Source organism: Acartia tonsa, chromosome 7 (genome assembly GCF_053477335.1).
Source record: "Acartia tonsa isolate MP-2025a chromosome 7, ASM5347733v1, whole genome shotgun sequence".
NCBI lineage: Eukaryota > Metazoa > Arthropoda > Copepoda > Calanoida > Acartiidae > Acartia > Acartia tonsa.
In genome coordinates, this window is record NC_137266.1 from 3625218 (window position 1) to 3651767 (window position 26550).

The following is a 26550-nucleotide window of genomic DNA, read 5'->3' on the forward strand; positions in this document are numbered from 1 at the left end:
TCTTACTTTTATATAACTATTCCTTTTACAAGTAAAATGAATGCATAATTTTGACAGATGAAAAGTTGAAAGCAAAATATTTTTTTTCGCTCTATTTGTCTTATTTCATGGATTAATGAAATTAGATAAAATATTAACAAACTATGATGCAAGCGTTAGATAACTTTGAAAGCCATAAATTATATATAATACATAAATGTTAAAAACTTTGAATATCTATTTTTGTAAGCTCACATGCCAATTTATACGGGAAATCTTTAAATTTGTGATTAAGCATTTTTTTGTAGTAGATGGTTGAGGACAAAGGAGGTTACAGAGTTTTTTTTGAACCCTTAACGGTCGGGGGGGGGGGGGGCGTTGACACATAACTGAGAGTTGGAATTTTTTGAATATCTCCATCCTGGCGGGCACAGGATGCCAGCAAACCTGGCAGGGTCATCCAGGTAAAGAACAAAAATTTGTTTTTGATTTAAACAAAGCATTTTATCTTACCAAAATACTAAAATATCCTCTAGTAGTACATCCTCATATTAAATACAGGTGTTCAAGTCAATTTCAGGTTCCAGGTATGATCCTGCAGGTCCTGATCCTCCAGGTCTCCAGAAATCTTCAAAATGCTCCTGTGGCCGCAATTTTTGACTTAGAGACTTCAAATTTTAAACTTAAGCTTTTCTTACATGTCTACATAATGTATTAAAATTTCATAAAGATCCGCCGCCGTTTTCCCGCCGACCGCCGACTGCGGCGGCTTCAAGCTGCCAAGTACAGCTGCGGCCGCTGAAACTTATGTTTTGATATTTCAAATATAAAATTTAAATAAAATAAACATTTTCTGCAAAAAAAAATTTTCTTCTAGCTTTAAAAATAAAAAAATTACAGCCGTTTGAAATTTTTAAGTAAAAAAGGACCTAAAAACAAAGGTTGTTAAATAAAAGGGTGAAGGAAGCGGAAATTGACCTTGACTTACTTAAGGTCGGAAATTCACCATAACACAGGGGACTTGCACAAAAAAAATTTAGCCCTCTAGCTCTAATAGAAACTGAGATAATGAGGGGGGGCGTTGAACGCCCCCCCCCCCCCCGACTGATTAAGGTGCGGCAAGGGGCCCGACTGTTAAGGGTTAAGGTGCGCAAAGTGAAAGTCATACTACATAATACAATATGGGGGGTTGACACCTAAACTAAGCTCTATTCTAAAACATTTTTAAACAAATTGTGAACACAGTAAAAGTGTCTGACATATTATGACGTAAAAATAAAATTTTGCCAATGAGAGGCCACTATAAATTTTACCATTGGTCAATAATGGCCTCTCATTGGCTTTTTTTTTTGTTACGTCATAATCAGTCCGACACTTTTACTGTGTTCCAAATTGTAAATGTTTATTCTTATTTGTGTTTGTATCTATACATTAAAACAAATTTGACATATATTGACAAATAACTTAGATACACAGCATACAATTCTTATACAGGGTGGCCAACTGATAGTTGGAATTGTTCTACCAATTTCAAACTTTACATGAAGATTTCCGCAATATTCAGATTTAATTTTTATGATAATTCCTAGGATAGCAAGTTACAATTATTTAGTGCAGCTTTTACAGGTTTTATGGGTATTTATGTTATTTCTTTCAAAATTAAAGTTTGTTAAATATAAATTGCAGACAAATTATGAAACAATATGTTATCTAGTAGATTTGTTTTATCTAGAATTATTATTATTATTAAAATGAATAGTCAAGAAAAGGATTTTGTTAAGTAATAACTTTACAAATTTAATTTACAAACAGTTTATTATGAAATAATCGATATAAGATTACTTGGATGTTGCATCAGATTTTCATGTACTCTAACATTGTGATACGTCCACCTGGCTAAAATAACGATACCCACCATTCATACTGCAGTCCCCATACCCTTATACATTATGAAACCAATCAATGAGGTCTAACTTAGCAACAAAAATGTTACAAATTTCCCACTGTCAATTTTTCGACATATGCTATATCCATTCTTGGAATAGTTGATGTACAATTTTAGTAATTCTAGTTAATCAAACAAATTATCAAGATTGTCATTTGATATTTTTTTAACAAATTTTCTGGAACAAAATATTTGTTTTTTTTTATAATGATTAAATTTTAAAAAGCTACTGTTATTGTAATTAGTAATTACGGATGTAGTATATACGTGGATATTATAACAGGGGGGAAATATCATCAATTCAGTTTAATAACATGGAACTCGTTTCTTGGTCAGTTTGTTCATCCAGTAGTAGTGGAGGGGATAGTGTAGGGGGTGGAGGGGGCGAATTTTTATTCTTTTGTAACATATATTTTTTCAATTGTAAACATTATTGTATTATGGTTCACCCTTTAAATCTCTATATGTAAAAACAATATGAACAAAGTATAAAAAGAAAAACTAACTTTTGGTTAAAGATTATGATTTGTGGATGTTTTTGACAACTAAGCAGAAAATTGGTTTCATAAGCATTTTTACATCAATATAACAGAAGGTTTCAGCCTAATATAGACTAGTACTATACTGCCACACTTCTGCGAATGAATAACTATAGAAACCACTATAAGTCTTTTTGAATGTTTTTAAACAAACTTTTTTACCCTCTTGAAACAAAAACAACTAATAGGCTTGTCTCAAAAAAGACAAAAGAGTTTGAAAAGGTTGACTTAGGCTAAACTAAAAAAACTAATGATCAACAAAAATAGTTATTAATATGTAATTTTTAAAAACTTTTTATGACAGCTTAACATTTTTTGAAGTTTTGACGATAAGATAGGACAAGGAAAGATAAAAAATTATTTAGACTTATGTCTTTATGTCTATTTCGGTACTTGCTTACATGTGGTAGACTGGAGCACCGAAAACCCCCCACCCCCCGCTTAGTTTTGACAAAAATCAAAAATAAGGGGGGGGGGGTAGTTTTTTAATGTCTGGAAAACGGCAAGGAGGAAAAGTGCTCAGCAAGGCAAAGACTTAACCCCCCCCTTAATTTTGAAGAAAATCAAAAATAAGGGGGGGGTAGTTTTTTCACTGTACAACACGCCAGAAAGTTGAGTGAGGTAAATCAAGAAAATCCAGTATACCAGAGGGGAAACCTTATTACAGGGATATTCATGTTTTGGGGCATAATTTCCTTATTTATTGACTTTGGCCAGTAAAAGGTTTTAATTTTGCGCAAAATTAAAACCTTTTACTGGCCAAAGTCAATAAATAAGGAAATTATGCCCCAAAACATGAATATCCCTGTAATAAGGTTTCCCCTCTGGTATACTGGATTTACTTGATTTAACTCACTCAACTTTCTGGCGTGTTGTACAGTGAAAAAACTACCCCCCCCCTTATTTTTGATTTTCTTCAAAATTAAGGGGGGGGTTAAAAACTACCCCCCCCTTATTTTTGATTTTTGTCAAAACTAAGCGGGGGGTTAAAAAACTACCCCCCCCTTATTTTTGATTTTTGTCAAAACTAAGCGGGGGGGGGGGGGGGGGTTTCGGTGCTCCGGTCTTCACATGTAAGCAAGCACCTCTATTTCTAGTAGCTACGCCCCTAGAGGCCTCTAGTGGCATTTAAATGTTTTTATTTTATTTTAAATATCTAATTTGAGAAATAATTTGTCTATGGTCAATCAGCTGTTAAACTCATGTCTCTACGCAGTGCTACTACGCTACGTAGAAACATTCATACGCTAGCGACACTATGCAGCAGGAATATTTCATTTTTTTCTCGATTTTATTGTGATTTCACTTGGGAGGGTTGTGGTACCCTACTCCAAAATAGTTATAAATCTTCCCAGGACCTATGAGAATCTACTCTTTTAAAGAGAACCCTATCGGTTCATCGGTTAGCGAGATCTACGGTACAGACACACAAACAAATATCCTGTTACTTTAGTATAAGGATTATCTATTAATTATCCCCCAATTTGTTACCCAATAAATGATAATTCTATGTCAGGCCTGAGATGGTGTTATTAAAAGTGAAGGGAATTCCTTGGTCCATAAACAGGCGAAGCTTATTTCAATGAGCAGTCAAAAGGGCGCTGATAACCCCTCCCTCACTACTTACCTTGACTTTAGGGGGGGTAGGTGGTTGTAATTTTCCTTTGTTTTTTTTAATTTTTTTAGGTCAGGTCAGGTTAGGTTAGGTTAGGTTTTCTTGGGTACTGAGTAGGCTTGGTTTTATGACGTTCTTTTTGAGGAGAAATATCAAACTAGAATATCAATTTCAATAGTAAACCCAGCCTTTGTTTTCAGAGATAATGCACACAAATTAAAAATGTGTTCAGGAAGATTGGAAAGATTCTGTTTGATTTCATATTTTCTTCTACAGCTTCTCATGCAAGGTGAAATTTATATATCTTCATATAAAAAAGAGTTGACAGTCTTTGTGTCTGTATCTAAAGATACAAAAAAAACAGGTTCGGTTACCTTTCTCATGGACGCTCAATTTTGGCAAGGATCTAAAGACAATGGCCGATAAACTGATGTATATCTCTAATGATTATATACAAGATTTTAGATTACCACTTCTGAAGATTACAATTATTGGTTGAAATGTATGAACACTACTAAATAAACCATCCTATTTCAATTTTTAAAAAGTCCTCTAAGATTTCAAGCAATCGAAAAAGACAAAGTTATTATACAAATTTGGGTACTACTGTAATAATTGTTGAGAAAATATTGCTTATATTTATGTACTAGAGTTGGGCTCGATATAATTATCTCGCTATTGGCTAGGTTTATTCAATGTTTTATTTACTTTCTTTTGGTTATCTGAATTCTGACTATTAACCCTATTCTTCCATTATCTTCTCCCTGACGATTTCTTTCCTTCAACTATTTTAGGATGTTAATATTTTCTATTTCAAATTATCGTCCTAAAAGGGTTAAAATGTTTAGTTAACTGTTAAATTTTAGTTCAATATCTGACCATATTACGCATGTATCGCTAGTATCAAATTATTTTAAAACTAAGTTTTCTTTTATTTACTATTTTATAAATTTAAATTTTCTGTTTTATGGATAGAAATTTAATACTTTAATACAATTCAAATAGCAACATAAAATAATAAAAAAATATTCTTCATACAGTAAAATAATGGGTCTTTATTGTTCTGATAAATGAGAGTTTTGAGCACTATGAGTTTATACATTTATCGCTTGGAAAACTTGAGCTCATATATAGACATTTATTTCCTATATAGATCTGTCATGGATCTTGATGCAATAAAGCAGGCTAGTTTGTAAATGTTAAAAATTGGAAGATTTTATTAAACAAAAGTTCCCGTAAATATAAGTATTAATTAAGTAGTATGTCTCTGGATGCTATGGTGGTGCCCATTAACCAAAATTTCAATAAAAATTTTCTGTAAAATTTTACATACATTCATTATTTGAATTTATTCAATTATAAGTCTATCTATCTCATATAACAGCTTAGACAATATTGATTATAGGATGTAGAAGTAGTGTGTCCCTTGATGCTATGGTGGTGCCCCCCCCCCCACAATTGTATTTAAAAATTTAAAGTGATCCAAGACATTTAGTATTTCCTCTTCTGTAAAATCATCTTTCTACCTAAAATAACATCGTATATAATATTGATTATAGGATGTAGAAGTAGTGTGTCCCTGGATGCAATGGTGGTGCCACAGAACAAACAGCGTGGAGACAATGCCACTCTGCTCTGCAAGTATGTAATTACTTTCATATCAATAAACACTTGTTACTAGTAGCGAAGCTACCTTATAATTAACTGTGTCTGTCCGTCAGTCCATCAATTCGTCAGTAATTCCGTAACGCTATGGGGGAAATGTGATTTTTTCGGCTGCTATAAAGCTAAAAGCAGGACTTTTTAGTGAAGATTCCTCTGACGTTTGCTCATATAATCTTTACTTTGTTTCATTCAATGATTTTTTGTGCTTCGCTACTTATGGATGTTATCCTCATTATATTATTTGATAAAGGGATAGGTCTCCAGAAGACAATAATAATTATACAAAATATTGTTCTTTTTGTCCTGTAAATTGAAAAGGATTGTTACTGGTAGTTAATATTTATCATTCAGAATATATCCATGTAATTTGAAGTCATATCATGAAAGAAAAAAATCGAACCTGGTTATAAACAATCTGTGATATTTTAAAAAATATGTTTTAATTAAGATTTACCCATGGAATTCACAACCTACACAGTTTGAAATGGTACAAAGATGAAGTTGAATTTTACAGGTAAAAATTTGTATACTTCTATTTTACTTCCCTCCTACTGTAATACTGTTTTAATTGCTGATGACTTATTTTTAATAAGACCATTTTGATGATATAAGGCTATTCTTTTAACGCTTTATATGCATCAAATTGCCAGAATTATATGACATTATAATTTTGTACCGAAAATCTAAATCTGAAAACAAATATATGTAGGTTAAAGAGCCAGAATAAAAGAGAATTGTTGGTAAACTGGGAAGGTTCCTTGAGAAGCTTGTATCTTTAAAATCACACTAAATTTCATACCATAGCGTTATCTAATTCTGTTATAGAAAGGGTTTTAGAGAACCACTCTCTATTGAGAGAGTTGGTCTGTAGGGGAATAGAAATAATGAGATAAATATATTTACAAATTTATATATTGAAAATTTACAACTCTCCCACAGGCAGCTATGAACATTTATGGTAATTTTTGGTAAATCATGCAGATTAAGCCCTTTTTAACACACATAAATAACATTTTACATTATTCTATTGTTGGTATAATTTTCCTAGGGCAATTCTTTTGGGAGGGTAGATGTACAAAGCTTCCAAGGACATATGAGAAGCTTCACTATAATGGAGAACCATGTCAGTCCAGCAGACAGCAAGAATTTGTTTTACAGACAGACAGACATCTAGTTGATTTTATATGAGGATTATATACATTTATTTACTAAACTTTTTACTGCTAAACAATTTCTTTACCTCTGATATTATTCTGACTTTATATCTGAGCAACAGATGAGAAACATAATAAAATTAGACTACAATATATATTCTAGAATACAGTGTGTCTCATAATAAAATTAGACTACAATATATATTCTAGAATACAGTGTGTCTCAAAATAAACCTATTCCATAATATATATTTTAGAATACAGTGTGTCTCATAATAAACCTATTCTATAATATATATTCTAGAATACAGTGTGTATCATAATAAAATCATACTATAATATAGATTCTAGAATACAGTGTGTCTCAAAATAAGATTATACTATAATATATATGAATTCTATAATACAATGTGTCTCATAACAAAATTAGACTACAATATATATTATAGAATACAGCGTGTCTCATAATAAAATTAGACTTTAATATATATTCTACAATACAGTGTGTCTCATAATAAAACTATTCTATAATATATATTCTAGAATACAGTGTGTCCCATAATAGAAATATACTATAATATATATTCTAGAATACAGTGTGTCTCATAATAAAATTTGACTATAATATATATTCTAGAATACAGTGTGTCTAATAATTAAATTATACTACAATATATATTCTAGAATACAGTGTGTCTTATAATAAGTTCTATAATATATAATCTAGAATACAGTGTCTTATAATAAAATTATATTATAATATATTTTCTGGAATAGTGTATATTCTAGTAAATTTTCTTGAATACTGTAAATATAGATTCTTTTATATAAGCACACTGTATAGTAATATGTATGGAATATTGGATTTACTCTTTATTCTTTATACTCTAGATGAATGGACAGCTTACATGAACATATGTACAAAAAAAGGGAGTAAAAAGTTTATTTTCAGATAGAAACAGAATATCAAAGGTGGAAAATGCCAAACTACTTTTGTCAAAATTCTACTTTTAAAGGAAAATAATTGACTACAGTCTCTTTATTAAAGATTAAAAGCTGTGCCCCTAGCATTTAGGAGCTCTGTATTTGATAGGAAGGGAAAGATTTAATATATCCTTAAACAGTCCTTTGACTTAAATGTTAAAATAAAATAAAAATAAATTGTTTATATCATTATGGGACCCATGTGAAATTTCCATACAAGGAGAGCCTATTTGGTTTACTATTTTTTTGAAATCTTAAGCTTCTAAAAAAAAACTTACTACTTTATAGAAGAGGATATATGTATAATTCTATATCATCCTTAAATAATCTTAAACATTATAACATTATTTATACTTATTTAAAGAATAATCATCCATACACATGTTTGTGAATACTATTTCTAAAGTTATACAGGAAATGTTATATAACAATAGAAGAATAAAAAATGGTAATCTAACAAACCAGCAAAAGTAAATACATGGAAAAGTACCCACAGGGCCTTAACCCTTTACAGTCGGGCCCCTTGCCGCACCTTAATCGGTCGGGGGGGGGGGGGGCGTTCAACGCCCCCCCTAATTATCTCAGTTCCTATTAGAGCTAGAGGGCTAAATTTTTTTGTGCAAGTCCCCTGTTTGATAATGAATTTCCGACCTTTTATAAGTCTAAGTCAATTTTCGCTTCCTTCACCCTTTTACTTAACAACCTTTGTTTTTAGGTCTTTTTTTATTTCAAAATTTCAAACGGCTGTAATTTTCTTATTTTTGAAGCTAGAAGAAAAATTTTTTCCCAGAAAATGTTTATTTTTATGTAAATTTTACATTAGAAATATCAAATATAAATTTCAGCGGCCGCAGCTGTACTTGGCAGCTGCCAGCCGCCGCAGTCGGCGTTCGGCGGGAAAACGGCGGCGGATCTTCATGGAATTTTAATACGTTATGTAAACATGTAAGAAAAGCTTAAGTTTAAAATTTGAAGTCTCTAAGTCAAAAATTGCGGCCACAGGAGCCTTTTAAAGATTTCTGGAGACCTGGAGGATCAGGACCTGCAGGATCATACCTGGAACCTGAAAGTGACTTGAACACCTGTATTTCATATAAAGATGTACTACTAGAGGATTTTTTAGTATTTTGGTATGATAAAATGCTTTGTTTTAGTCAAAAAAATATTTTTGCTCTTTACCTGGATGACCCTGCCAGGTTTGCTGACATCCTGTGCCCGCCAGGATGGAGATATTCAAAAAATTCCAACTCTCAGTTATGTGTCATACCCATACTTAAAAAGTCAAGCAGTTTGGGCTCTTTATCTTTCACACACAGAAAATGAGATAGAAAAAACCGGATGGGGGGGCGTTCAACGCCCCCCCCCCCCGACCGTTAAGGGTTAAAATACGCTTTAAAAACCTTAAATCTAAGGGAATGAGGGGGAAGTTTTTGTGGTACAAAGAATTTTTATAGAGTTGAAGCAAAATTGTAAGTAAATTTGTTGAAAAACTGCTTGATACAGGATAATGTTTATGGACATACTTACATTTTTGGGACTTGGTTATAGAGTTGCTTCGCTTATAATATTGTTCTTTGTTGTCCCAGGAATCAATATACCAAAAATCAGATCAAACGGATAATTAGATCACATAAAAATTTGTTGTTAAAAAAGTAGAAAAATCAACATATTTAAAATGGATGGACGCTTTCTAAATCGTACCTAACTACTACAGGAATCATCATGCAAAGTGAAATCGATAGGACAATTCTAACATGGCTAAATTAACGAATAAAAGCTATCTATCTCGGACGGACGAACGGACGGACGTACGGACCTACCCTAATTATAGAAAAGCTTCGCTTTTAAAAAGACTGATTGGTTGTCTGTAGGAACACCCTGACAATTATGACTAACAATAATAATACTTGCTTTTCTTACATTTCCTTCAAGTATTAAGCAGGGAGGGAGGGGACATTGGACTGTAAATAAATCTGGTACTCAAAGTTTTATAAACACATTTTCTCATTCGTTGGCCCATAAACTTTGGGTACTTTTATAGAATTGTGATTGGTTTGTTCCATACTTTTCAATCTGATTTTGATCTAAATGATATTTTTGTTTAACATCATTGGAGATGTGCACTAATTTTTCGTCCATTGCATTGTCTTATACCTTTTAGAATCATTTTAAGGAATAATTATCACCATTCTCGAGATATGTTTGCTCTCACGTATGAATGCATGTATAATTAGAAATGGCAATCAACAATTAATGTAAACAACTATTATCCTTATATAAAAGTAATAGTATGTCTCTCTGTATGTCTGTACCGAGGGATTTCTCTAACCGCTTAACATAAATGGTTCTCCTTTACAATGTTGCTCATGATATGTCCTGGGAAGGTTTATAACTATTTTGGGGGAGGGTACCACCACCCTCCGAAGAGAAATTGTCACAAGAAAACAATGCCCATTTTTTACTTTTTCTTTTATAAACTAAAATTGATAATGGGGGGGGGGGGTAGAGGCACTTCAATAGAATCCCAAAAGCTCCATATTGACATTTTATAGTAGATTTTCTATCAATAAGAGGATGGGTGGTTTTAATAGTCCTTTATTGATTAAAAGGATTCTGCTTTATTCGCTTTTGTTTGTTATATTCAGGGATCTTAAGGGATAAGATAAAGAAGTATACATTATTGTACAACCACAATTATTATAGACAAAATAACCCGTTGTGATTAGAGTCTGGAGATTAATAGTTTTTACTACCCAATCAAATTTGATTTGAAGTCTCCACAGTTTTTAAGCTGGCGAATAAGAGAATGTGTTTATAAGAATTTAATAACCTGTTTAAATTTACAGTCCACTGTTCCCTACCTTCCTAGTTGTATCTAATATCCTCCTAAACTGATTTACATAAATACAATTGTTACATATATTAACATACAATATATCTATCTATCTATATATCTATCCATATATCTATCTATTAAGAATTACATCTTAATATATTTAATTATCTTTTGGTCTATTAAACAAGAAAAGAAATAACTTAAAATATTTGATAGAAAAGAACAGAAAATTTTACATTTATTTTTTTCTCTTTTTTTAAATTTACATATATTTTAAATGACGTCTATCCTATCTATCTATATAACAATCTTACTAACCTTTAACCTACACAGTTAGTACTTTTAAACAAAGGTTATCTAATCAAAGGGCCAGTTGTCTGCAAGACAAATAGCGTTTAGCTCAATTTGGTTCTATCTATCTATTTATTTATTGCTATTTGATTGGAAAACAGCAATAAAATTTAAATTTTAATACTTAAGTATCTATCTATCTATCTATCTATCTATCTATATATCTATATATCCATCTATATATCCATCCATTCATCCATGCATCCATCCATCCATCCATTCATCCATCCATCCATCCATCCATCCATCCATCCATCCATCCATCCATCCATCCATCCATCCATCCATCCATCCATCCATCCATCCATCCATCCATCCATCCATCCATCCATCCATCCATCCATCCATCCATCCATCCATCCATCCATCCATCCATCCATCCATCCATCCATCCATCCATCTATCTATTAATTTATCCATCCATGCATTTATCCATGCATCTATCTATCTATCCAAGTATGTATATATCTATATATTTCAGGTATGAACCATGGAACATGGAGAATAGAGAACAGGTTTATGAAGTTCCTGGCATCAGAATTGACGTAAGTACAGTTGCTTCAGCATTAATTATAGAGCAGCATCGCTATTTATTAATTAATCTATAATCGATACCTGAAAGTTCGTGTACACCCATTTAAAACATTTAGACAAATTCTTTGGTATGATGTAATTACCCTATTCATGTGATTTTTGGAATGATAATTCCACACATATTTCTAGAATCAAGTTTCAAATTTTTAAAAGTTTTCTTGAAAGCAATTTTGTTCCCAAAGTTTTTTAAGCTATCAATTAAAAAAACGTTCATATAAAGCTTTGGGGACTAGTGTAATAAACTCCCCAATGGCTTCTTCCTTCTTGTAAGTTTTGACAGGGAGTAAGGGAGGGGACAATGGGCAATTAATTCAATTTAAGAGTTTTCACTGAAAAGCAATGAAAACCAGATTTATCCAAATAATTTGACCAAAATTGTAAAGGGATCATGGTAATATAATTGAGAACAAAATTAGTTCTTAGAAAAAGATCATTTACTTGAAAATTAAATTACTAATACATCACAATGTAGTGAACATTCTGTAACTAATCACTAGAAAAATCACCCTTCTCATATATTATTAACTGCCACTAAAATTCAAGGGGTTCTTAGATTGTTTAATACATAAATATCACAGTAGAGTTTCTATACATGCATGATCATTTTCTTGGGAAAAATATTTGTTAAAACCAGTCATTTAAGGACAAATTTGTCTGTCTGCTATAATTAAAACTACCTCTGCTAGTTAACGGAGCATTGATGCGCTAGTACCCAAAGTCAGTCAGAAATTGCCGAATTCTTGCACATTCCCTTTAGGCCAATACCCAAAGTCTAAGACTCTTAAAAATTGAATATTCGATCCATTGTCCCCTCCCTTACTCCCTAGATTTTAGAGATCAGCCTTTATGAATTTCTTTGGTTCAGATATAATTGGAGGGAAAGCACTGGATAAAAAGATAATATGCTAGACATCTTGTATTGTCAAATTAAATATTTTAAATTATAAAATAATTAAAATCTTGTAATTATTGTGCAATTAACAAATTTAAAAGATTAAATCATATTTAATTGTAAATTTATTAAATTTTAAAATAAAATACTTTATGTACAAACTAGCGGCTTCGCCAATAGGTAATTAAAAAAAATTTACCTCTGGTGCTGCTACAACTAATTTCAAATTATTTCAAAAATAAAATATCGTTACAATCAGTTCTGGAATTAACGAAATGTCAACAGACAGATAAAAAAACCTACTACTTTACAAAATAGTTTTAAAAATTTGAATCCTAAAAAAACTTTTTATTTCCCCTTCTTTAGCCTTGAAATACATATTTTTGTCTTTTGCAATCAGGAAATACAAGTCAGATTTTTATATTGGTGTGTCATTTTAATTTAGAAATTGCACTAAGAACGGTGGTTTTACTTATATCTCGTATATTTGTCAGACATTACAATTTTTTTGAGCATGTTTGCTCTCTTCAGATGTCTATGAAAATCTAAGGTTAAAACTTGAAAATATATTTAAATGATTTTTATAAATATTTCAAAAGGTTTTTTTTAAGTACTACCATCGCACAGTTATGGAATCTTAACAACAAAGATTTTTTTATCCAATCTTGACAAGAGAGGTATTTTTGGAAAGAGGAATATATATAGAAAACGCCTATGAAAATTAGAAAATCCGCAGAAATCATATTTGCAAGTTATTTGCAAAAATCTGCAATGCTAATTTGCAAAATTAATTTTATGCCTTAAATGACTTATTTAAAAAGAAATCTTTTTATGAAATGTGTTTATTTATAAGTTTAGAACATAATTAGTGCAAAAAATTTCTTTAGTGTTACTTTTTTCACCTTATATATGAAAAAAGCAGTTTCTCACATTTTATGATATAAAAAAGGTATAGGAACAAAAAATATGATTTTTCTTGATGTAAACACAATAATTGGCATAAAATCTATCATCCTAAATGTAAAAATCAGATATAGAATCCTTTTTAGAGCTAATATAGTGCAAAAAGTAACCAAGACATTTTTGCAAAGTATGAAAATCTGAAGAAAATAGTTCTTTTTGCTTTTGATATACATATCAGATAAATGTATATAAAATTAGTGATCAAAAACTATAAAACAAGTTATAACTTTTTCAACCTTATCATTGATTAAAATGCACTTTTAGGTTTACTTACTACCAAAGTAGCACATAAAAACTCTTTTTATTAAGTTATTAAACAAAATAAATTCAAATCAACAATTAGGCGTTTTTTATAATGCACTAGACCATTTTGTAGTTGGTTTTTTGGCATTTATTTTGTTTAATTACATCATAAAAAGAGTTTTTATGCACTACTTCGGTAATTCTTAAACCTAAAAGTGCAATTTAATCAATGACAATGTTGAAAAAACTTATAAGATGTTTTATAGTATTTAATCACTATTTTCTTCAGATTTTCATACTTTGCAAAAATGTCTAGGTTACTTTTTGCACTATTTTTGCTCTAAAAAGGATTCTATATCTGATTTTTACATTTAGGATGATAGATTTATGCCAATCATTGTGTTTACATCAAGAAAAAACATATTTTTTGTTCCTATCCCTTTTTTTATCAAAAAATGTGAGAAACTGCTTTTTTCATATATAAGGTGAAAAAAGTAACACTAAAGAAATTTTTTTTGCCCTAAGTATGTTCTAAACTTATAGATAAACACATTTCATAAAAAGATTTCTTTTTAAATAAGTCATTTAAGGCATGAAATTAATTTTGCAAATTAACATTGCAGATTTTTGCAAATAACTTGCAAATATGATTTCTGCGGATTTTCTAATTTTCATAGGCGTTTTCTATATATATTCCTCTTTCCAAAAATACCTCACTTGTCAAGATTGGATAAAAAAATCTTTGTCGTCGAGATTCCATAACTGTGATCGGCTACGCACTATAGGCACTTTGGGGATGGTTCCAGGACAAACGCAGGAGTCCCAAACGTCAGTGTGGACAAAAGCAGGAGTGTTAAATTATTAATTACATTAATTATTATTATTATCATTAATTTACAGATTAGGTTAGGCTAAGATATGAATGTAAAAATAAGCCCCCCGCATGGGTTAGGCATTTGAAAAACCTCGATGGTCTAAAATAGGTTAGGTTAGGTTAAGTTTCCACTCCTGCGTTGTTCTACTCCGACATTTGGGACTCCTGTGTTTGTCCTAGGACCACCCCCAAAGTGCCTATAGTGGATCTTTCCTTCTTTAATAATAATTGGTTATTTCAAAACTATTTTGTTTAAAATTATTGGGGTTGTACATCAATATATCCTCTATTGTCTTATCCCTTAAAGCCCCTGGATGACATTGACCCCTGTCAAACTATTTTCTGTCGGTGATGCCCTTTCTTCTATTACGATAACATCAAATTGAATTGCACTATTTTTTTGCAATATTTATCAATTGAAAAAAAAACTCTCTGAAAAGAAAAAACATTATATATAGACAAAGAATTATTCATCTTTGATATTTAGAATGTTTATATAATTTTAGTGTCTTTTTTATTATCGTCTACATTCTAGTTCAAATTTCTTTGATTATAGTTTAATTGACAGAAAAATATAAACTTATAATTCTTTAAAATAGAAGGATTTTTGGGTTTAACACAAACGGCTATAGGAGAAAAGAAGCCTTTTTTAAAGGACTATTTCTCTTGGGAGGGTGGAGTTACTTTTTCCTAAAGAAACCTTTCTTGACCTAAAATGAGCTTCAATTGTAAAATTAGAGGTCTTAAGCTACAAAAGCTAAAGACAAAAAAATTATAGATAGGCATCCTGTTGTAATAATTTTCTTATTTTAGATGAGCGAGGAGGGTCGACCGTCAAAGCTAGTCCTGCGGCGGGTTAACTTCCATTCCAGCGGAATATACAGGAACAATATTGTTCTTCCTTGCTTAGAAATGGATTTTTAAAATCTAAAAAAATCCTCAATATAAAAAGATAATAAACTACCTAAAATTTACTTTGAATTTCCTTTTAATGTGCTACTTTTTTTACCCTACTGAAATAATTTTTACATAGTAGCTACCCTTTAATTCCCTCTGGCTGTCAGTCAGTCAGTTCGTAATGCTATGTTTATCAGGCATCAAAAGACATATACCTTATTTTTTAAGCTCTATTTATTTTCTTATTTTAGACAACTGAACATCTACTCTATAACTCACTTTGTCCGTATGTTCATTTTTGATTTCTTGTGCTTCCCGATCTATAATTGAATGAACAATATTTACAATACAGATGTGAAATAACTTCCACTGATTTCACCATTGCTGAGAAATATGAACGAATGATTGTTATAGGTGAGCATTGATAGATAGATAGATAGATAGATAGATAGATAGATAGATAGACAGACAGACAGACAGATAGATAGATAGATAGATAGATAGATAGATAGATAGATAGATAAATAAAAAAATAGATAGATAGATAGATAGATAGATAGATAGATAGATAGATAGATAGATAGATAGATAGATAGATAGATAGATAGATAGATAGATAGATAGATAGATAGATAGATAGATAGATAGATAGATAGATAGATAGATAGATAGATAGATAGATAGATAGATAGATAGATAGATAGATAGATATATTTCATTAAGAAAGCTAACAAGTTTCATGAATTAAAATTAAAAGTTAAGAATCTTCATGAAGGTTCATGAGAAATAATATAAATTAAATTTGAATTTGACATGGTAGTATTATAATGTTGCGTGTCACTATTTAATTTAAATAAATAGAATTAGGAAAGTAGAAGTTGCTTTTCTTATCTTAATATTACATCATTTTTTTCTTTCTTTATTCTTTAAAATGAATTAGGTTTAATGAAAGTAAAACTTCTAAAGGACAATTATGTCTAAAAGGAGCTAAGAACAAACAAATCAAGCATTGACAAACGGACATAATACCATTTGGGATTAGGAAACAAGAAAATATTACCAGTCTATAGATTAAAGCTAAGAAAATCACGTCTTTAACCAAACTTTAAAAGGTGCAGACTGACTTTTTTGTGTTATAAAGTAGCATCACTACTAGACAGAACAGATATGTCCACAAGTTCTTTTAATAATTAAAAGAAAAAAAATTTAAATAGTTCTTTTCGTTGCAACACCCATCAAGGGGGCATTGTGTCGTATTTTTAAAATGGCTTTTTAGAGGTTATTTTAGGTTAGGTTAGGTTATATTGGGTTAGGTGATTGTCCCACAGAATTAGGCAATTGGCCCCGCAGGGGCTAGACACAGCAGAAAAGCTACTGTGAAAAATACGAAGAATCGAACCTTAAGGTGCGTTGCAACGAAATGGACTATACCCAAAAAAAGTCCTATAATGTTTAACTGTGGCATTTTATTTTATTAATTAAGATCCTTAAAAATAAGTCAAGACACATTTAATTGATGGAATGACGTACTGTCACACCTATTAGTTTTATAGTAGTGGCCTTATCTAAAGTATTTTTTGTTTTGTAGGTAATATCATTTGAATTTGTGTAGGTTTGACTTTAGAATAACATTGATTATCTATTTTGCCATGTAGCGGGAAAAGACAATGCACGTTTAATCAATAAATATATTTAATGGTGAAAAATATTACTCTTCCGAAAACTTACATTTAAACCAACCAATCAAGACTTATTAAGGATACCTGAAGTTTAAATAAAGATTCCTAAAACCATAATTTTTTAAAAATTATGTTATTAAATTAAATAAGTTGATAAGCCTAAATAAAAACATTTTTGCTGCATTTTTTGGTTAATGTAATAAATTAACTTTACGCATTTTTCACCTAAAATTAATGACTACATCTAAAAATGTTAAATATTTTTAAAGTAAAATTTGCAATTCATGTTTGAATACCTCGTATATTAAATTTAGTCAACCAAATATTTTTATTTGCTGGCAAATATTGCACTCTGTACTCTATACCTAAAATATCCGACCCACTTTACAATTTGCCTTTAAGTATGTATATTTATAATAGAGGTCTAAATGCCCCTAATACACCCCCTTATACACTATTCTATGTTTATTATTTAAATTTTCGAAAGAAATTGCAATTTTTGAAAAACAAAATAATAAATTTTACATCACAGCGCATGTCTAAACATTGTCAAAAAATTAAGATGGTTTTGACTATTTTTGCTTTTTATCCAGTTTAATACGGTCCCTTTAAATGCTAGGTCCGTAGTCTCGTGATAGTTAATAAAATATGAAAGAAAAATAAAATGAAAACTAAAATTAAATTATCATAACGTTCATGATATATGTTATGTTGCCATATATTAAATCTAGTTACATAATCTATTTATCAACTAATTTCTGTATGACTGTATCAAAAGCTAGACATTCAATGAACAATTAAACAAGGATGACAACATCCATAAAAGCGATGTTCACAAAGTTTTTGTTAACTTTGAAAGATTATAGAGTAGGTATGCTTTTATGATCATACCCACCAGTAAAAGGAATCATTGTACAAGTTTATAAATGGATTAGCGGTTACTGAGATCCTTTGTTACAAACAAACAGACAGAGAAAAATCCTGTTACTTTAATTGAAAATTAGGATTGTTGGTTCACAATTATTCACTATATGAAAGCAGGGATCTAAAGGGATAAGAGAATGGCCGATAAGTTGATGTACAATGTACATCCCCAATGATGATACACAAAATCACCCATTTCTTATATTATAATCAAAGAACCAACTAATCAAAACTCAATAAAAGTGTTTAAGTCAAACAAACAGAAACAGTTACTATAAAGTTTTGTGGACTAGTGTAATAAACAGCCCAATGTCCCCTCCCTCCCTGATTTCAAAAAGATGAATAGAGAGTACAATTTATTTTCATAAACACATTCACAGTCAACATTTTAAAAGGATTTTCTATAGTTAGAGTAAGTGAGTACTTCCTCTGTACTTATCGGATAGCTTCTGGGGTTAATTTAGGCTTGTTATAAATGTCCTATTTGTAATGCGTAGTAACTTTATAACCGTTTTCAGAAAGGCTGTACAGCCATTTTGAAGTTTTTGACAACATTTTTATAAAATTATCCTATTGATCAGATTTTTTAATACTGATTTATATTAAAACAAGGTACATTAGCATAAGCTAGTGCATCTTTTTAAGCTTATTATGTTTGACACTCTACAAGTTTTAACATTTCTTTGTACTATCGTCTGATTTTAGAGATTAGTTTTTATGGATGTTGTCGTCCTTGTTGACTAGGTTTATAGACATATATATTCTCAGGAAAAAATGAATTTTATAATTCATTTCAAAAACCATTTCATAGATTTTATAAATAGATGAATTCAAAACTTTTTTATTAAAAAGTATTTAGATAAAACAAGAATGCTAACATCCATGAATTGTGAAGGACATAAGACAAAACAACGTGGTTTTAAGGGTAGGTGCTCATTAGTTCAGATAATCTTCTTTAAAAAAAAAGGCAAAAACCTATCTAAAACATTCAAAATGTAATAAGTTAACAACTTGAATAATCTTTAGTCCAGAATTTTAGAAATTTGAAATAAATGTTGGAAAAATTATGATTTAAAATAAAAAAGTAAAATTGAATTGTAAAATGTTTAAACCTGACATTGTGTATAATAATGTATATTATGGTTGAATTTCAACATTTTAATGGTTTATGTCAACATTATAATTAAACAAAATGTATATATTAATTTTTGACAGGTATAGTTTAGGTATAAAATTGAATTTTAGATTTAATGTTTTTTGAACAGATCTATAGTATAGATGAATAAACAGACAACTACCTCCCTTCTTTTTTCAAAGACCTCTTTCGCCTGCTTCTAAATTATTTATTGCTACTTGGCTTTGTTAACATAAGCGACACCATTAGTTGATTTTCAATGACCCAATAGAAAGGTTGCACAAGGCGGTTGCGATGGGGAGATACAGTTTATAAACCTTTCTTCCTCTAGTATTTTACTCTAATGTTTTATGTACCTATACACTTTTGGCTTTGAAAAGCTAAATTATGAAAATTGATCTAGTCAGTATAATCTTTAATAAATGTAACTCTAATAGCAGTCAAGAAAATTATATTCATGGACGCACAAAAAGACAAAATAACTATAGAGTGGCTAAACTTTTTAAAAATTGATAGTTATAATTTTATTATATTTTAGAGTTACCAAAGAAGGCACCAACTATTACACCCATCAATGGAATCGACAATTATGAGGTTAGTTTTAAAAGCATAATATTCCTCAAAGGGCCTAGTTGAGCATAAAAACACCCTCTCCCCCATTTTTGAGTATAGGTCCCCCTAGGTTAGAACTCCCCGCTAGGGTTAGTGATAAAAAAACACTAACACATCAACCCTTATTAATAATTCTCTTTAACTAATGAGGGGTGTTTCAGTGCTCGATATGTAATTGTAGGGAAAACAGCGAATTCTACTTTTAAATTCACTCTATCCGTTTCTACTTAAGGATGTGCCATCTTTATCTAATTTTTATTTAAAGGAAACAAGGTACAATTGCATAAATGAGCTTATACTTTAATTTTCATAAGTAGGAAATATGTTAGAATTACAGAAAGTCAGAAATTAAGGGATCTGAGAAATTTTAGAGATTCAACTTATCTAATTTAGATTTTATAATTTTAATATTGATGCAAAGAATCATTGTAAAAACAGTATAAATGTTCATTTTAGGGTTTAATAGTAACCTATACTGTATAATTATCAGTTAGGCTTTAAGGTATTTTTAAAGAGCTAAATAGAAAAAAAGCCCAAGAGAGTTCAAGTCATAAATCAATATGAATTTGACATACCTCTTTACCCCCTGTCAAAATGTGTCAAATTATACTTGGTGCAAAGTTTTGAATTTAGTTAAGGAGTTAGGTAAACATTAGGGCTGGGTCTTTAGCTATTTTCTACAATAGTGTCACAGTTAAGTAGTTAGGTAGATATTAGGGCTGGGTCTTTAGTTAGTTTCTACAACAGTGTCACAGGTAAGGAGTTACGTAAACATTAGGGTAGGGTCTTTAGTTAGTTTCTACAACAGTGTCACAGTTAAGGAGTTAGGTAAACATTAGGGCTGGTTCTTTAGTTAGTTTCTACAATAGTGTCACAGTTAAAGAGTTAGGTAAACATTAGGGCTGGTTCTTTAGTTAGTTTCTATAATAGTGTCACAGTTAGGGAGTTAGGTAAACATTAGGGCTGGTTATTTAGTTATTTTCTATAATAGTGTCACAGTTAGGGAGTTAGGTAAACATTAGGGCTGGTTCTTTAGTTAGTTTCTTCTGTAGTGTCACAGTTAGGGAGTTAGGTAAACATTAGGGTTGGTTCTTTAGTTATTTTCTACAATAGTGTCACAGTTAAGGAGTTAGGTAAACATTAGGGCTTGGTCTTTAGTTAGTTTCTACAATAGTGTCACAGTTAAAGAGTTAGATAAACATTAGGGTTGGGTCTTTAGTTAGTTTCTACGATAGTGTTACAGTTAGATAAACATTAGGGCTGGGTCTTTAGTTAGTTTCTACGATAGTGTTACAGTTAGGTAAACATTAGGGCTGGGTCTTTAGTTAGTTTCTACGATAGTGTTACAGTTAGGTAAACATTAGGGCTGGGTCTTTAGTTAGTTTCTACGATAGTGTTACAGTTAGGTAAACATTAGGGCTGGGTCTTTAGTAGTTTCTACGATAGTGTTACAGTTAGGTAAACATTAGGGCTGGTTCTTAAGTTAGTTTTTACAATAGTGTCATAGTTAGGGAGTAAGCTAAACATGAGGGCTGGGGCTATAGTTAGTTTCTACTATAGTGTCACAGTTAGGTAAACATAAGGGTTGGGTCTTTAGTTAGTTTCTACAATAGTGTCACAAGTAAGGAGTTAGGTAAAAAATAAGACTGGTGCTTTAAGCAATTTGTAGTGTCACAGTTAAAGAGAATGGTAAGAAAATGATTAATTAAAAACCATTGTTTTACTTGTAAAAGAAAACCTGTACAGGGTTTTTACAATGCATATGTCGACTCTTTGTTACTTTTTTACCTAGTAGTTTTGTTTTAACAAGGTTCATAATTTTAGAAATGGCCAGTAACAATATAGTTTATAGATATACAGTGTTATATTCATTACTTAATTGATGTTTTTAATTTGTTAAGCTGAATGAAAAATGTTAATAAGTATTTTTTATATGATGTTTTCATATAACATTGAATATGACTATTGACTAATAAACTTAAAATTTGCCTAGCACTAGAATCTTTCTTAATAAAAGATTATCCTTTTCCCTGCATATTCTAAAAAAACAGGGCTTCGTGTCCCTTTTCTACTTTTTTTCCCAATTCTGACAGAAGAATGCTTGTTTTTTGTGAATGGTTTTCTAAGTATTATGTGTTTATTCATATCAACAAAAAAATATTAGAAATCTTATAATATGTGAGAATTTTTTAGATGTTAAATTTTTTTAGGTAAGAAGGGTTGTAAATCAAGCAAACTATCATTTCACTAATTGCATAGATTTTTAGTAATAATTTTAATAATGTAAAACAATTGAATAATTTAATAAAACATAATTGTCTAATTTTTTTGTTTACTATCTAACAAACTAAAGAAAACATAGAATAAAAGCACTACAGTGAACTTCTAGCCCTTACTCAACTTAACCTAACTTTAAAAAGGAATCAAAATTATATATTTCCAAAAAAATTATTTGTGTTCCATTTTGAGTTCAAGCAATTCTTACTTGCAATGAACTATTTGTATTTTTAGCTGTTTTACTAAAAAAAATCTTTAATGTAAGAACAACCAGTTTTACATACACATACAATTGAAAATAATGATTATTTCCCTTTACATGTTGAATGGCTTCCATTGTCTGAATGACATTCATTCTAGGTTGTTAAAGTGCTGCAAAAACAAGTTTATGATTGAAAAGTTAAGTTCAAAACTGTAAAAAGAAAAGAAAAAATGATTATTACATTCTAAAACTTTTAGCTTTAAAATGATATACGTACATTAAACTTTTTTGTTGTTATTATATAAAAATAAGGCTGTAGTAATAGTTTAATAAGAATACTTTTCAATTATAATTCAGTTATAAGTGTTATCTTCACAACAGACAGACTGACAAAACAAAGTATGTAATATATATTTACACAGGACAAATAAATCTTTTTCAAAAATATTTATCTTATATAGGAGCCATAGCATTATGGAATGACTTATTACAACTTTTTCCTATTAGATTGGAGATCTTCTACAATTGAACTGTACTTCCCAACCCTCCAGCCCAGCTGCTGATCTGAAATGGGAGATAAACAAGGTAAACCATGATATGAACCAATTAAGCTCTTTTATTTTAAGCAAGCTTCACCTATATAGGTCCTGCATTTGTTGTAGACTACTGATTTTATATTTTAATCTTGGAACAGTATTAGGCTATTTTTTTGCTTTTTACTCAATTATGCAGAGCTAGGGGCGCAACTGCTAACCTATAGAAATAATACAACATCTTCCAGTAAAAGTGACTGAATTTCCATAAACTGCAAAACTGCTTAAATACAGGATACTGTTCAAGGACATACATTTTTAAGACTGGATTATTGAGATGCTTCACTTTGGTAATCTTCCTAGCTACTACAGGAATCACCACACCAAGTTTAAAATGAAAAGTGCAATTCTGATATGCCTAAATCAACATTAAGAGCTATCCGTTACAGACTGACTTGCCTTAATTATAGAAAAGCTTCACTTTTATAAAGGTATCATAATCATTCAGTAACATTTAAATAAACCCTATTTACACTTAGACAAATTACATTTTAGCCTATAAAGCCTAATTATTTTTTAAATTTTAACATTTTTAACATTGCAAATTATAATATGTTTCAGAAATTGGTATCAAGAAAGCACTACATATTTGACGAGCAGATCCAACATGGCAGAAAGCTGAAGATCACCAGAATTGGTCTTCAGATCCGCCTCACTGATGAACACTTCCACTGGGGCAAACTAAAGGTCAGAGCACAGGCTTGTAGTAAATCAAACAAATTTCTTAATAAATAATTAATATCATTTTAAAAATAAATTATTTATTTTTACTAAAAGCCTTAAAATGTGAATTTTTGGTTTATTACTCTACTGTAATTGATAGAATGTTTATTATTGTGATACTTATATTTTCATATAATTTTGACTGCTTTTTAGGTTGCCTGTATTGGTGAAATCAAAGCAGTTTTCTGGGAGAGAGGGGTGGAAAATATTTACCTCACCCCTCCAGAAAAACAATATAAGGTAAATTGATTTTTTTAAATTAGCCTCTTTATAAGGGATAGGGGTTGCTCTATGAATTATTAATCTTGGATTGTTGGAGGTATCTCTCCCTAAAAAAAATCTTGAACCTTTTCTGGATCTATCAGGAGCTTCGCTGTAAAGGAGATCCATATCGGTTCAGTGGTTTGCAAGAACCAAGTTGCCAAAGGCAGACACAGTACAGATATCACAGTTGTTAGTGGCATAGCTACAAGTAGGATTAAAGTACAAGATACAATGATAACTTTTTTGACAATGAATGTGAGTGCTAATATATGATGAAAATTCAAAAATAAAGAAAAGTATTAAAACGAAAACGTGTGTTCCTCCGTAACAATACCATCAACATTTCTAGTTCCTCAAAAGATAAAAAGAAATAACTGGAAAGAATAATAAGAGACACAGACAATTAAATAATAAAAAATTATATTCTTCCATTTGTCTTTTAAGATCTTGTAAACGGCTTAGAAGAAAGTTTCAAGGAAGTATATTAATGGTCTAGAAAAGATTTTAGTTTAAAAGAGGGGTCCAAACAAACAAATTTTGTTTATTTCTGAAAATATAGATGTTGAGGTGGGAGCTATAGAGCTATGAGCGAAACAACTAGTTAGTAAAATATTATATCTGTGCAAATAAGGTTTAATGATTAATGTTTCATATCTAATCAATTACAAATTATTTTCTCCCTTATACTATTTATTATTTTCTGTAAAACATTTCCCTATACTTGGAAAAGAATAAAATTTAAATGTAAAGTCACAAGGGACGAAGGATTAAATATTAAAATTCAAAAGTAACCTTTTTTCTTTTTATTTCAAGCAAAGCTACGCTATACTCCTATGCATCTTTAGGATGCATTTTTGGCAGGTTAATAGATATTTTTCCAGGGGAGATATTCAAAACATTATAGAATAAAAATAATTAGCGTCAATACGTCCATCCGTACGTGACGCTTAGCTTTTTTGTTAATTTGTGCATGTTAGAAATATCCCATCGATTTAAAACTTTAGATGCCGATTCATGTAACAATTAGGAGTACCAAGTAATTTTCAGAACAATTATTCATGGTTGACACAATGCCATCGAATTTGTATTTAAATTTAAAACATTAATATTTACCTATAAACATAATTGTTCTTGTAATATTTAGAACGACAAATACATATTTTTTCCAGTAATTCTTTAGTATAAATTCATATTTTAAACACAAATTTGATATTTTCAAATAAAGAAAAAAATAATAAAAACCATTTCCAACCTTTTGAATAGAACTTTTTATTTGAATAAAATACATGTAAAGTTAAAAATTAATTCGGAGACATGTAACTTTTTACTGGTCAAAACTGTATAAAATCCTTATACGAAAGTAATAGAATGTATGTCATTCTGTGTGTTTGTTCCTAATACTAAAACTGGTTTTTATATTCCTTTCAATAAAGGTTTTTAAAGGCCCCGGAAAAGTTATTCACCAATTTTGAGAAGTCATCTCCATCTCCTATAGACAAATCATCCATACAATGAAAAATCCCTAAAATAATTTTGGTTTACTTTTCTTTTTAAAACATGTTTGAGATTAGCCCCCCAACCTCTCTCTAACATTAAAGTCACCTTTAAGGTTATATTTGTTTTAGGTCTTGGAATCGAGTGAAGGCTATTGGATTGGTAAGTCGATAAATTAATAGATTGAAAGGACAAGAAGAAAGAAAGACAGTCAAACAGACAGACATACAGATGAACAAACAGAAAAACAAAATACAAACAAAAGACAAACAAATAGACAAACAGATAGACAAATAGACAGACAATCAGAGAGACAGATTGACAAATAGACAGATAGATAGATTGACAGACAGACAAACAGACAGATAACTAGATGGATAAACAGACAGACAAACATACATACAAACAGACAGACTAACAATACAGACAAACAGATATAAAAACATACAGACAAACAAACAGAAAAAACAAACAGACAGACAAATAGACAGACAAACATACAGACAAACATAAAACAAACAGACAGACAAACAGAGAGACAAACAGACAGAAAAACAATCATTCAGACAAACAGACAGACAAATAGACAGACAGATAGACAGACAAACAGACACTCAGACATACAGACAGACAAACATACATACAAACATAAAACAAACAGACAGACAAACAGAGAGACAAACAGAAAGACAAAAGGACTGACAAAAAGACAGAAAAACAAAAAGACAAACAGACATAAAAGCAATCATTCAGAAAAACAGACAGACAAATAGACAGACAGACAGAAAGACAGACAGACAGACAAACAGACAGCCTATATTTATACACAGATTGAATGAAATTAAAACTAATAATTTTATTTCATTTTTAGCAAATGGAGCAGAAGACCTAAGAAGTTTGACTTTTGGAAGATATTTTCAAATCATTATAGCTTTACTGTCTATTTATAAGCTTATTTAATTAAACTTTAATTTACAGCCAAATATTATTATATAATTTAAAATATGAGAAATTTGGTTTATTTGTTATCATTACTGTAAAAAATAATGTTTTTTGTTTATTTGTTTTATTTTATACACTAGATGTTTTAAATGTGTTATTTATGCGCAATTTTAT

At 30.3% G+C, this 26550-nt stretch overlaps 1 protein-coding gene across 1 annotated transcript; it reads left to right on the plus strand.

The window, feature by feature from the left end:
* The first annotated feature begins 4282 nt into the window (after positions 1–4282).
* LOC145324059 (uncharacterized) lies at positions 4283–26550 on the plus strand. Its single transcript, XM_080166684.1, has 12 exons — positions 4283–4367; positions 5638–5719; positions 6192–6257; positions 11550–11613; positions 15448–15512; positions 15878–15945; positions 19808–19863; positions 22868–22945; positions 23515–23640; positions 23830–23916; positions 25566–25596; positions 26306–26550. Exons 1-12 carry the CDS (start codon positions 4301–4303, stop codon positions 26392–26394), a joined length of 879 nt encoding a protein of 292 aa, XP_080022810.1. The 5' UTR covers positions 4283–4300; the 3' UTR covers positions 26395–26550.

Bases quoted from the DNA above. Each gene is read 5' to 3' on its own strand.
- LOC145324059 (XM_080166684.1), top strand. From the start codon at position 4,301: ATGTGTTCAGGAAGATTGGAAAGATTCTGTTTGATTTCATATTTTCTT. The intron at 19,864-22,867 runs GTTAGTTTTAAA...TTTTCCTATTAG, and splicing joins ATGGAATCGACAATTATGAG to ATTGGAGATCTTCTACAATT. The intron at 25,597-26,305 runs GTAAGTCGATAA...TTTCATTTTTAG, and splicing joins GAGTGAAGGCTATTGGATTG to CAAATGGAGCAGAAGACCTA.